The 13954-nt window shown below is 36.1% G+C and overlaps 1 protein-coding gene across 1 annotated transcript in view; it reads left to right on the top strand.

Annotated features, from left to right (window-relative positions):
- Positions 1-4211: 4211 nt before the first annotated feature.
- Pof1b (POF1B actin binding protein) overlaps positions 4212-13954 on the top strand; it is a 69414-nt gene continuing 59671 nt past the window's right edge. Inside the window, 1 exon segment of the mRNA XM_038317373.1 lies at positions 4212-4496. Within this exon segment, the coding sequence (XP_038173301.1) occupies positions 4212-4496 (285 nt within the window).

Raw genomic sequence — 13954 nt, 5'->3', positions numbered from 1 at the left:
ATCTGTCATTAATATGGGAATTTCATCTTCTACTTTATTTGTGTATGAATTTTTAACTTTTTTTCTGGTTTAGATTTAAAACATTTTATTTACTGTGTGTGAATCTTTTGCCTGTATGTATGTATATGTACCATGTGCATGTCTGGTGTCCTCAGAGGTCAGGAGAGGGCATTAGTTACCCTGGACTTGGTGTTACAGATGGATGTGAGCCACCATGTGGATGCTAAGAGTGGAATCCTGTACACTGTAAGAGCAGCAAGTGCTCTTAACAGCTTAACCATTACCCCAACACCTTGATTTGAATTCTTAAAGAATAAATTGTTTTATAGCTAGGAAAAGTGAATAAAATTTGTAGTTCTTTTTAATTAAATTATCTTCTTTTTTTTTGTTTTTCGAGACAGGGTTTCCCTGTAGTTTCTAGAGCCTGTCCTGGAACTAGCTCTTGTAGACCAGGCTGGCCTCGAACTCAGAGATCCGCCTGCCTCTGCCTCCCGAGTGCTGGGGTTAAAGGCGTGCACCACCACCGCCTGGCTTAAATTATCTTCTAAGGGAATATCTGTTCTAGTCCCCCAAATCAAACATTTAAATTAGTTTTTGTGCTACCAAATATAAAGTATCTATATTGCACAGAGAAAAAAAATGACTGCTAGAAATATAATCAAGAATTCTCTGAACAAGTCTAGTGCTAAGTATAAGAAAAGAACTCTTAGATCAGCTCCACCGTCTCAGTAGGTGGGCGCACCCCTCCCAGTCCTGACTTCCTTGCTCTTGTTCTCACTCCTTCAGCTCCTCATTTGGGCCTTGGGAGCTCAGTCCTGCATTCCAATGTGGGTCTCTGTCTCTATCTCTATCTCCATCCATCGCCAAATGAAGCTTCTATGGTGATATGCAAGATATTCGTCAGTGTGGCTATAGGAAAGGGCCATTTCAGGCTCCCTCTCCTCAGCTGCCCAAGGAACTAGCTGGGGACATCTCCATGAATACCTTGGAACCCCTCTAGAGTCAAGTCTTTTGCCAACCCTAAAATGGCTCCCTTAATTAAGATATCTTCTTCCCTGCTCCACTATCCACCCTTCCTCCATCCCAACCATCCCATTCCTCCAGGGTCTCCCCATCCTCTGCTCCTCACTTTTCTCTCCCCATCTCCCCATCTCCCCTTACCCCCTTTCTACCCCCACCCCCAAGATCCCAATTTTTGCCTGGCAATCTAGTCTACTTCCAATATCCAGGAGGATAACTATATGTTTTTCTTTGGGTTCACATTATTTAGCTTCTCTAGGATCACGAATTATAGGCTCACTGACCTTTGGGAGCTCACCAAGGCCAGCTCGACTGGGACTGAATAAGCATGGGATCAAACTGGACTCTCTGAACGTGGCGGACAATGAGGGCTGACTGAGAAGCCAAGGACAATGGCACTGGGTTTTGATCCTACTGCATGTACTTGCTTTGAGGGAGACTAGTCTGTTTAGATGCGCACTTTCCTGGACCTGGATAGAGGGGGGAGGACCTTGGACTTCCCACATGGCAGGGAACCCTGACTGCTCTTTGGACTGGAGATGGATTGAGAGGGGAATGGGGGGAAGGGGAGGAAAATGGGAGGTGGGGACGAGGCGGAAATTTTTAATAATAAAAAATTTAAAAGAAGAAATGAACTCTTATTACCCTGTATACCAAAGGTAGGAGAGTACAATCATGAAGCTTCTAGAACACAGTATGAATCCACTGGATTTTCAGCTGTGAAATGTTGTAGGTACATTATTACATAGATAAGGGTATTTATGCTTATTTATCTATAAAATATTATCTATAAAAATAATTGATAATGCTGATCATGGATTCACAAAGTTGTTCTCAGAGAAGGAATAGAATCTTTCTTGAGAATGATTAGGTTGTTGGAAGTGAACGAGGATGATCAGGATCGACTTTGTTAGTCACATGGTGCTTAAGCTCTTTTTTTGTTCTTGACCTTCAAGTTGTAGTCTTTATACCTAGGAATGGGAAACAGTGATGTAAGATTCCTAAAAATTGGAAGAGCATAACAATTTCACACATTAATTATAGCCCAACTACATAAAAATTTACTCCTCCTATTTCTAAGAAACAGAGTGGGCAGATATAGTCAGAATTTTATGGTGACCATACTTTTCACCTCAATTTCTTCTTTACATGCAAGGTTACCTATTGCCTGGCAGCAGACACTAATAGTATCTGTGTGTATGTGTTAAACTCAGATTTCAGTTGGTGTTAACTAGGCGATACCATTTATATCCAGGCCCCATTATCACAAAGTTTATGCGGAATGATTGACGTAGTGATCTGATATTATACCTGGATTCTTGGTACATCATGTTTTTCTAGTTAGTTTTCATTAATTTCTTTATTATTTTTGGATTTTGAGACAAGGTTTCAGTGTGTAGCCTAGCCTGGACCGGAATTAATTGTTTAGCTCTGATTGACTTCCAACTCATGATAAACCTTCTGTCTCAGCCTTACAAGAACTGGGATTATAGTCATGCACCACCACGGCCAGCTAATTTACATTGATTTTTGTGGAACAACATCTAAGCGAACAAGAATTATCTCTGAAAGCTCTGCAAGTAGCAATAAACATGAAATAACAGCAAGTTATTTTAAAGCATTTTAAAGGTTAATTTTGAGGTGATTTGTATAGACCATAACAATTCAGATTACTTGCAAGGACTGTTGTAATGTCATTTTTAATGTCCCCTCCCATCACATAGGAGATTTCTTAGATGACTATGTACTGAACAACTAAAATTTTATTTAACAGTATAATGTAGTTCAACGAAGTTTAGACTCTGATGTGAATCTCTCTATATTCAGATTCCAGCTCCATCTTTAATACTTATTTAACTGTGGGAACTTTTTCAATAATAAAAAATAATCTGTGCCTCAATTTCTTACCAGTAAATCCTTACAGAGTTATACGAGTGTAGCAATTTATCTAGCGTTTGTTGAATGTAATCCAGCACACAATGACTAGTAAATTATTAGCGTTTGTTATTTATCAGAGAAAAGATGGCTACCCAGGTGAAAGACATTATCTCATTTCTCTCTGAAATAGTGGTTCCAAGGTCCATATACAAATAAGGAAGACACCCATTTTGGAAGGAGTCCTCAGGTAGTATTTTATAGTTAAGTTGTGCTGGAGTAACTCGTAAAGCATTACCTGGTTGATAAATATCATTATGATTTGATTCACAAGTGGTTGTAAATAAGCGCTGAACACATTTAAATCTGTTTGTCTCAGAAGGAATCTTAAAGGCTTACAGTTCCTTTAACAATCGGAGATTAAAGAAACAGTGGAACTCTGTGTTTACTAAGGCCCAAAACGTGCAGGGCAAGTTCCTTTGTAAAAATGCAAACCAATAAAAGAAAAAAGCAAAACGCAAAGCATTTTTCTGAGCCATTCCCACCCCCACCCCTTTAATTTCTAGGCAGAAATTCAATCATTTGGATACAATTCTGTCAATATCGTTCAAAACACAGACTATGACTGGAGCCAGATAAACAGGTTCACAAATTAGAGAAATTTTTCTTGGCGTTCTCATGGCAATCTGCATTAGCCGCATTATCATCACCAGGAGTTTGTGAAGAATGCAAACTTATCTCTGAAAGTTAGTTTGTCCCTAGGCTAATACCCTTTAATTTGGACTGAGATACTGAAACGAGTACTTAGGCTGAAACCACCTTTGCTAAGTTTACAAGCCATGGGAAAGTAGCTCTGTTTTCTCAAACAAGTTTGGACACTGGTGTCTTTGTCTTCAGATTTCCAATCCTACGAACTCCAGCCCTGAACTTCTGTCTCTGCCTTTTTCTAGACTCCTTTACCTACTGGGAAGCCTTGTTGCTATCTCTGTGGCAAGGCAGGGCCTCTCCTGGCACGCAAACCTGCCAGGTGAATCCGCCCCTCAGGGGCGTGTCAGTACCATTTCCTGGAGCAATCTCCCAGGGTGGCTCCACTTTTCATTTGAGCTCAAATCCTTTACTGTCTACTCTGCAGCTGCCAGACCTGCTCCTGCTGCTGCTCAGGTAACTCATCTCTCACTGGCACCACCGGGGATAAAAGGTGGTTGATAAAGGCCCTCTTTGCTTGTCCCTGCTTGCCGGCCTGCCCTGTTATCGTTTTTTCTCTGTTTATTCCTTAGGGAGAGCACCCGGGGAAACCCTTTTTGACCACTGAGAAGATGATGAGCTCAAGCTATTGGAGTGAGAGCAGCAGCGGCAGCTGTGGGACCCAGCAGCCCACAGAGGTGCTGCAGTACCAGCCTCAGCATTACCACTGTTACCATCAGTCAAGTCAAGGCCAGCAGCCTCCAGAAAAAAGTGTCGTGTATGAGCGAGTGAGGACCTACAGTGGGCCTATGAACAAGGTGGTGCAGGCCTTGGACCCGCTTGGCTCACGGGAAGTGCTCTCCCCCCTCAAAACTGCCTCATCCTACCAAAATTTAGTTTGGAGTGACCATTCTCAGGTAATAAAAGATAGCTTTTCCAGGTTATTGGGGGAAAAGAAACACATCTTAAACCTCACTTCCCTTTCTGTTTCATTCGCTGTAGTTTAAGGAGAGCTCTTGGTGAATTGCAGTTATGTATGTGTTGGACAGTCTCCCAAATTCTGTCTCTTAGCTATATTTTTTCATTTACTAGTGCCTGTGGTTAGTTGGTTGTCATTCCAATGATTTACATAATCTAACCGGAGCATAGGAAGCCACATTTTTAAAATTGAAGTTGATTGAAAGATGTGTTCTAAGTGGCAAACCATTTTGCCTGTAACGACAAAAGTAGTCATCAACTTAAATGCAAAAAGGTTTATTTTTAGAACAGTTCCCCACTGGTTTGCTTCATATCAGGAGCAAACAGGTGTTTTGTGCCAAGTAGAATGATATAGAGACAATGGCATATATGGAGTGACGTGTAGTTATTTGTGTTCAGCTAATAGTATGCTGATCCTGGCTAAGTGACAGGTGCATATGTCTTAGAATTTTCGTATGTGTCAAAATGACACATTGATTCTTATACATACTAGCTGAATAATTTGTGGAATGTTGGTAGGAGACAGGTTATAGGATTTGAAAAGCAAGAAAAAGGTAAATAAGTATTATATGAAAGCTACAAAAGACAGATCTCTAAGACACTTTTGAAAATGTAATAATTTCTAAGATTTTTATTTGTTTGTTTTGCTTTTAACATCAATATCTGTGCTAATAGTCTGGCAAGCACATGAAAAATAATGTGGAAAGATGATATAAAAGGAGAGAATAATTTCTGTTTTGATTCTATAACTCTATCTTTATATAAATTGTACATATTTTAAGCTTTCTGTGAGCTTCTATCCAAACTGAAATCATATTTACAAAGTATACTATGAAGACCTCATGAAATGATTGCCGGGATCTTATCCTACCTTATATTACTATATCAATTGGAAAGAATACAGATTATTTTTTGAAAGCCCATAATTCAAATAGAATATGAAGCAATATTATTAAAATGTACAATGAAACTTAAAAAAATTTCCTCAAAGATACAGATTGCTTCCAAATCATAGGCACAATAATTTTACTCTTGTTTTATTCAACACAGCATAATTTTAGGGAAAAATACAAAACAAATTTAGGATTTAATACCAATAATTTTCTTTTTCCTTTTTTCCTTTTATTGAAGATAATTTTTTTCATAGAATATGTTCTGTTTAATGCTCCTCCAAGATCCTCCCATCCAAATTCACACCCTTTCTGTCTGTAGAAAGGAAAAGCCGTCATCTGTATTGAGTTCAAGGGGTAGAATATTATCGAAAGTTAAAAAAAATCTCAGGTTGTATAAAGTGACCATAGGGATGCAAACGTACATTCCAATATGCAACATTAGCATGTTAATGAGTAAGAAACTTGGTGTCATCTTAGCTCCTTAATACATTCTAAAGGATGAAGGTTGAAAACAACAATTACTATTATCCTAGGAATGCTGAAGTCATCCTACTTTTCAGTTATTTCAGCCCTCAGCCTTTTTTACATGCTAGTAAAAGAATAATAGATACACACTTAAGAGCAAAATATTAAAAAGAATAAATATTGAGTATAGGACAATTTTGAGAATTGTGTTTTATTGTTTGTTCCTTGTTTCAACTTTCCTTTTTAGTAATAATGTCAGGTCCAAACTAAAATGGTTAAGCTTTTTATAAAACTTTCCATCTTTTATATGGAATTTGCCAAATTAATCCCTCTAATACTATTTCCATCCTGAAACTTAGTTCTTTGTAGAAAAAAAATAGTATAGACCCTTAGGGGCAGAAAGTGTAACCTTAGTAGCTGTGATAAGAGACAGGAATGGATTTCACTGTGATATCTGAGTTATTTATCACTAAAGAGAAATAAAAGTATGGGTGAGTGATGAGGAGGGAGATGAGATTCAAGCTATGTGGTAGAGAGGAAGAAGATTCCCTTGGTAGAAAAGAGAAATTTTGACTATAAAATTTCAAATTGACTTAAATATGAAGTCCAATAAAAGGGACTACAACAAACCAGCTTTTTAAGATAGTTACCACAATGATAATGATTAGGAAGCCCTTCTATTTAGTTTTCCTGCCTTCCTGTTTGTTGGAGGGATGATATTGTGGCATTATGTAAAGTAGTCCTAGATGTGATCTGAAATTACCTTCATGCTGGGAAAATATCCACGCTATAATGGTAACTTTATTATATTCCATCTAGGCACTGGGAAGTAAATATTGTCCAAAACTCCTTTTACGGTTTTAATAAAATTTCTCTTTAAGATGCTGTATTTCAGATGAGTTGATATGTGGCAATTATGCAATGTCAGTCAAAGTGAAGCCAAGATAATGAGGATTAACATTCAATTTCTGGCCATGATGAATTCAATTAAGCTTTTGCTTTGTCTTGGTGAATATATAATATTTAGAGAACTCAGATTTTAAAATAGTTTTTCCAGTAGTAAAATGTTTACTTTGAGAAACAATTTATTCCACATTGTTTTGTTTTATGAATTTTAATCTTAATTTTATACTTAACTAAATGTCATTTACAACTATTTAGTATTTTCTATCCCTGGTGTTTTAGAACATATTTAGTTATTTCTTTTTTTAAGCTACTGTGCTCTTGTGTACTAAAAATACGTTTGTGGATATAAACATTTATATTTCTGTCTATATGATACATAATATTGCTTTAATTTCTTATCTATAATTGATGAGACGTACTTATGGCTCTCTTGGTTATTATTTTGTCTGATTAATAGGGTATTTCTCAAATAAAATTAAATGTAGATACCAGTTGCTACTAAGTTACCTGAATTAATAGAAGAATTTAAATTATTAGGTTTGCCCTCAGGAACAAAAATAATCACACAAAGTCAGAAACACTTTTAAGCCCAATGTGGTCTTACAAATAAATGAATAATGTTCTAAAAGCCACTTAAAGCCAAAGAAAACAACAACAACAAAAGCCTCTAGAATTCAATCCTTAACACTTAAATATTAAACCACCAAAATTAACTCAAAATGGCATACTGTCTTAAATGAACAACACTGATGTGAATTATTCATTGGACTTATATTTTTTCCTTTGGCTAATTTAAGTATTCATGAAGGTCAAGATATTTTCCATGAATACTGAGAAACTGTTTTGAGAAAGAAAAATGGATCAAAATTAAATATTTTAAATTCCAGTCATTCAGTGAACAGATGCTTCTTAAGTGCCTATTTTACAGAAAATTGTGTTATCTGAATAAATACCATTTGCTTGTCAAAGGAAAGTCCACTTTAGGGGCAAATACACAGAGTCTGGACTGTAGGTGGCACATGCCAATGTACAATTTAAAATATTTGTTTATAGGTTGCCACGAGGATTTTATTAAATAAAATATTTGGATTTAATGTATGGGCTAATTTGCCATTGTTTTTTATTTAAAAACTTGTAACAAAGAGTCTGGCCTCAGAGAGCAGCCTAGAGGTAAATGTGAATTTGGAAATGACTGTCGCTGCCAGTTCACCTGGGCAGAGGTCTGTCTGCGTTACTATTTTCCTTTGTCTTTGTTTGCAAAGACCGTGAATGACTTCCCTACTGTGTTAAAATTTCTATTTCCTACCAGAATTTTTTTTTGTTCTGGGTGGAGGGGTGTGTGGCTTTGAGAAATTGTTGTTCAAGGGTGTGGTCAGTAAAGAGAATGATTGTTCAGGGAAGTAGGTTGCCTGAATAATAACGAATGAGGTCATGGGATAAAGGGGCTGGTGTTTTCAGAGTTGGTCATCCCCTTTATGCTCACAATTAAATGAAGGTTTAGAATTTGTTAGTGCAAGTAATTGCTGGGTGAAAATGTTCATGGCAATTGTCTCTTGTTAAAGCAGGTCTGATAAATTTCGGGGCCAGCTTTCAGACAGTGACATTTACAAGCTGTCCTGGGGCCGTAGTAATGGGTAGGGAATGTAGCCAGTGGAAGAGGAGCAAAGCATTTTATCAACTGATCTTTCTTTGCAATTTATGGTGAAACTACTGGGAGATTTGTCATGCTCTTAAGCTTCGTATAAAAACTAAAGCATTTCTAAATAAATAGATTGAAATGGACTCTTTGCATTAGAAGCTATCCCAGTAGAATGTCTTCTTTACATTTGTGAGAGCATATTTCCTAGTAATAGCTAAAGACAGAAAGCATGCACTGAAAAGAACTATATATTCTGATTTTGTTCTCTTTCATTTAATATTACCCTTTAAAAAGACCGAGAGAATAAGAATCAGGAATAACTATCTTAAGTGAGGAATTTGGGCTTGAAAGAAGAAAAAAGTGGAGCTACTTTTTCTTTGCTTTACATTACAACACAATCATAGACTTTTATTCTAAGTAAATGAAGTGTTTGTCTCATCGGGACGGGAAAAAAGGTGCTTATAATTTACATGTTTCTTGTATAAAACATTGAATAACATCTCAACAATAACCTAAGGCAGGTGTTTGACGATGTTACTGACTTTGAAAGGTTCTAACAAAAGCGTTCTTCATACTATTCAGGAACATTATTCAAAAGCCAGTGTGCCTTGGGAAATTCTGTCAGAATAAATGTCAGGTAGATTTAAATATATTATGGTTTCAGATTCTGTGTTTTTATGGGTTGTGGGTTTTTTGTGTGTATTTCTAATGCTTTTTCTTTTTTATTCTCATTTATTACTGTTTTATCTGTTTTCATAAGAGAAAGAGAAAAACGGGACTAGAATTAATTGGATGGGAAGTTGGGGAGATTGGGGGAGTGCGTGAAGAAGAGAAAATTGTGATCAGAATATATTGTATGAAGAAAATTATTTTCAATTTAAAAAGAGCTATAAAATACAAAAAAGAGTCAGGCAGTAGTGGTGCATGTTTTTAATCCTAGCATTTGGGAGGCATACAGGTGAATCTCTGAGTTTGAGGTCAGCCTTGTCTACATAGTGAGTTCTAGGATAGCCAGGGATACAGAGAAACCCTGTCTAGAAAAACCAAAAAAGTTTAAGAAATACTGTTCATTTGAAACTCCTGAGCCTAGACCTAACTCAGTATTAATACTTTCAGTGTTTCTTATAAGTACTGGGACTAACAGGAGGATCCATAATGCTCCCATGATCTTTGTTGGAAAGCATTATATATTAGTCTTTAAGCGAAGACTTAAAGTTCAAGTTAAAAATCATGAAAAAGTTTCATGTTCATTGCAATATACTTTCAAATATATACAGAAAAAATCTTCCACTGTGGATATAATATTCTCTACTACCTAATTTATTTATTTATTCTTTGTTACTTGAATATATTGAACACTTTGACCAGAGACACCAAGAGATAGGTGAAAGCCAGTTAAAGATGCTTGAGAGGTTCAGATTCTGCAGTCCAAAAAGCAGTTACAGATCAAATGCCCACAAAATTGCTCTCTGTGGAATGTCCTAGTGATTGCTGTAGGTAATAAACATTCATGATCTAAATGTTCAGGTACTAAATGTTCAAGTGGATTCTGATAGAACAGAACTCTGAAACAATGTACTTTAGATTTTAAGCTTGAGTTCAATTCCTGGTACAGAAACTCTTTAGCAGTATATGCCATTTTCCTCATCTATAAAGTGGGGAAATCACAACAAGGAATGCATAGGATTATTGTTACAGTCAAATGGGATTATATATAGTGGAAAACTATATATTCAGAGATTACTGAATAAGGTAAATGTGAATTTATCCAGTACAATCTTAGAGATAGTTAGCACTTAATTTATTTAATTCTTTAAAAGTATGGTCAATGAAACCCCTTTGTGACACAAGCAAGAAAATAAACTCAATAACCTCACTACAGTGTAGGCATTCATGTAATATTAGAATGTTCAGTAGATTCATGTGCTTGAAAAGCTTAATAGGACCTGGCCAATTAGGGAAGAACAGGGAGAAAAGTATTATGGCAGTTTTACAAAGTGTATAGTATATAATTAGAAGACTTAAATAGAAACTTGTATTTATAGTGCTTAATGACACAAATATTCTTTAGAGAACATAATTTAGAACTCTTCATGCTCTTAGTTGTTATCTTGAAACTCAACATTTGAGATGAGACTTTAAAATTTATTTTTTTCTTTTTACACCAAGAATTAAAATCTCCTAATGTTTTCCTTAGAAATGTACCCTTAAAATTTGTAATGGGCAGTAAGGGTTCCTTGCCCTGTGGGAAGTCGAGGGAGGGGGAGGTAAATGGGAGGCGGGGAGGAGGCAGAAATTTTAAAAAAATAAAATAAAAACTTATAATACAAAAAAAATTGTAATGGGGATGCTGAAGTTTAGCTCTTCACAGTTGATGGCTTCTTGTGGGGGTGGGGGTGGGAAAGGGTTCAGGTTTCTTTAAGATACTGGGCACTGGGAGTTTGATCATGCTCCAGTGTTGGAGGAGACCAGCTTACCAGGGTAGGGGCATGGGGATTAGAAAAACAGTAAAGCCAATGAAAAAACGAGTGAAAATAATAAAATAGAAAACATAGGATAGTATCAGGACGGAGTTCCAGTTAATACTGAAATTTCTTGCGGTTAATTTTCCATACATTTTTATACCCCAATACAACAGGGGGAAGAAGACAAAAGGCTGCTTTAACATGATACAAAGGACACAAAGGACAACTCGAACAGTTACTTGCTTCAATACTTTGAGCCATTAAGCCATTAATCCATGAGAAAAGCATTCTGTTGTTTAGGCAGTGAACCTACCCTAGACCAAATATTCTATAGGCAGCCATTCCCAAGGTCAAACCGCCTATTTCAAAGAAGGAGCAGAAGTATGCTTGAATATCCTGAACATTGGTCAGGGTAGAGTGGGTCTACCTGTATGGGCCATCTTAATGTCAAAAAGACCAAGTAACCACACCTTAGGTCAGGATGTACAGCCACACTTGTTGTCAGCCACTTTGAACAAGCTAAAACTCTCTGACCTTCAGACAAGGTGGAAATAGGCTCACATTTTTGGGCCTCCACACTTCAGTGAGTATATGAGCAATACAAATTGGACTGGGTGTATGTTTCTTCTTTTGGGGAAGGATAGAGCACAGAGGTGAGGGAGTGGACCTGGGAGAACTAACTGAAAAGTAAATGTGATCAGAGTGCACTATGTGAAATTTTCAAATAATCAATAAAAATATTATTTTGGAAGAAAATAAACAAAATAAATGTATTTTCAGTACAGAAACCATAGCCATCTATTGCTATTAACTTTCATATTTCAATTAGTTAAAACCTAATTCAGTTCTTCAGTCACACCACTGTCATTTTAAGCATTTAGTACCTGAATGTGGCTACTGGTTTGTGTACTAAGCAGTGCAGATACAGAACATGCCCATATACCAGTGTATATCTATAAACTCAAACCATCCATTATCTAAATAAAGAAATGTCTCTAAAGACCATTGATTTTAAAGGAATATTTGAAGGTAAAAATGTATGATCCATGTGAGGCTAATATGTTTGATCAGTGATGATGGATACACATAAATGAAAGAAATAATGAAGTTACAGCCTTCCAGAGTGTGAGTTTACAGTAACTATTTCAAATGTAAAACCCAAACAAAAACTTTACAGACCTAAACAAAATGCATATATTTTAAACATGTATCTTTTGATTTTTTTTCTTTTCAGAATCCCATTGTTTTATAGAGAAAGTTGTTAGGTATTGAAGAAAGATGAAAAGTGTTTCCTATTAATCATAGTGCATTTTCCTGTCTGTTTCATTTGGAAGAAGTTGGACAGTCTCACTATGATAGCCAGGATGGCCTGAAACTCCCAATTTCATGTGATCCTCTTGCCTCAGTCTACCAAGTATTTAGGCCTACAAATACATATCACTATACCCAGGCTTTTTTTCTTTTATACATATGATTTGGATTTCATATCCTCTCTGGAATTGTCTCTTAACTTTTACTCTACAGAACTGTTTTATGAACTTTCGTAAATGAAGTTCTATACCATTCCGATTTTTACAGACTAGGTCCATGAATTATAGAGATGTAATGTAACCTTTGGAATTCCATACAGCTAAAACTGGGCTTTAAACCTAGCAGTTAGTTGCAAGACTATACCTATAACCATTATGCAATATTTTATATTCTTGGCATAAGCATTTGACTTATTTACATTACAAAGCTTGTGCTATCTGATTCATTGTTGCATTTCATCATTATTTTCTTTAACATGTACCCATTATAAACCACCTAAGATAATGTAGATGAACATAAATAAATAAGATAGGATGGACATGGTATAATCTCATCATTCAGGAGGCTGAGGTAGTGGGATCATAATGAATTTGAGACCAGCCTTACATAGTGAATTTGAGGTCATCATAAACTTCCTATGAATATGTAGCATTAATATCATTCTGTCTGAAATATCTTCTCAGGATCAAAAAATTTTGTTGTCATTCAGAATTAATTTTTAAAATATTTTCCATTAATTTTACTGATTATGCTATCAAAACATATGATGACATAATAAATTTATTAATTTTTAGTTATTTCAAATGTCCAAATGCCCTGGGGGTAACTTTAGTGGGAATATTGAAAGAATAAGATCTCTCTGTACCTTGATATGGAATGTTTGATCTTAATGACACACAATGTCCTTGGTGATGTGAAGACCATTTTGGGACCTCTGATTCTGCTTTTGAATCTGTCCCCCATTTATTACATCTTTCCATCTCCTGTTCCAGATATCCATACTGCTGTTTCCTAAACACATTCAGTCTGGCACTCTCCCCACTTCCCTGCCCCCTTAGTTATTTCCATTCCAAGTTCTGTAAATAGCCAATCCTGACTAAGATATCTGTTGATCGTACTTATCCCTCAAAACGCACTTGAAAAGTCATCTTTAAGGTTTTTCTTACCCTACAGATTTTCATCTACAACTACCCTAGATGTGGTCTACTTTTACAACTGATACTAGCTTGCATTAAGTAGAGGGTGACACAAAAAATACTGCTTTGGTCTGTCTTTCTACCCAGGCTTTATACCTCTTAAAGGTTGGCACATTATTTGTAAAATCAAGACTCAAAGGCAAATCAAAATAAATGTTGTGGAAATAAAATATGTAAGCGCTTTCTTTTTCTTTATTCTGCTTTTCTGCTCCTTCCCTTACCCCTTTCCTATTTCATACCTCTGGTTTTTCTTCCTTTTCTATGATTATGGCTTCTCCAAATTCCTGAATATGTTTTTTGTAAAGGCATGGTTATTTACTGGAACTGTCTCAGACTGTTATTCTTCCACAGCCTCTCTTTGAAATTAAACTAGAAAGGTACACATTGCTTCTTTTTAAAAATTGAACAGCACATCACCTTAATAGATATAAGAAAGTCACTCAATGAACCAGTTAGTTTTGTTTTCCAAATCATAGGTCTAATTAAGCATCTGAAATTGACTTGTTTATATTTGGTCTGTTG

Source organism: Arvicola amphibius, chromosome X (genome assembly GCF_903992535.2).
Source record: "Arvicola amphibius chromosome X, mArvAmp1.2, whole genome shotgun sequence".
Classification (NCBI taxonomy): domain Eukaryota; kingdom Metazoa; phylum Chordata; class Mammalia; order Rodentia; family Cricetidae; genus Arvicola; species Arvicola amphibius.
Note: the sequence above shows the minus strand (reverse complement) of the source record. Positions and strands in the feature narration are given on the sequence as shown.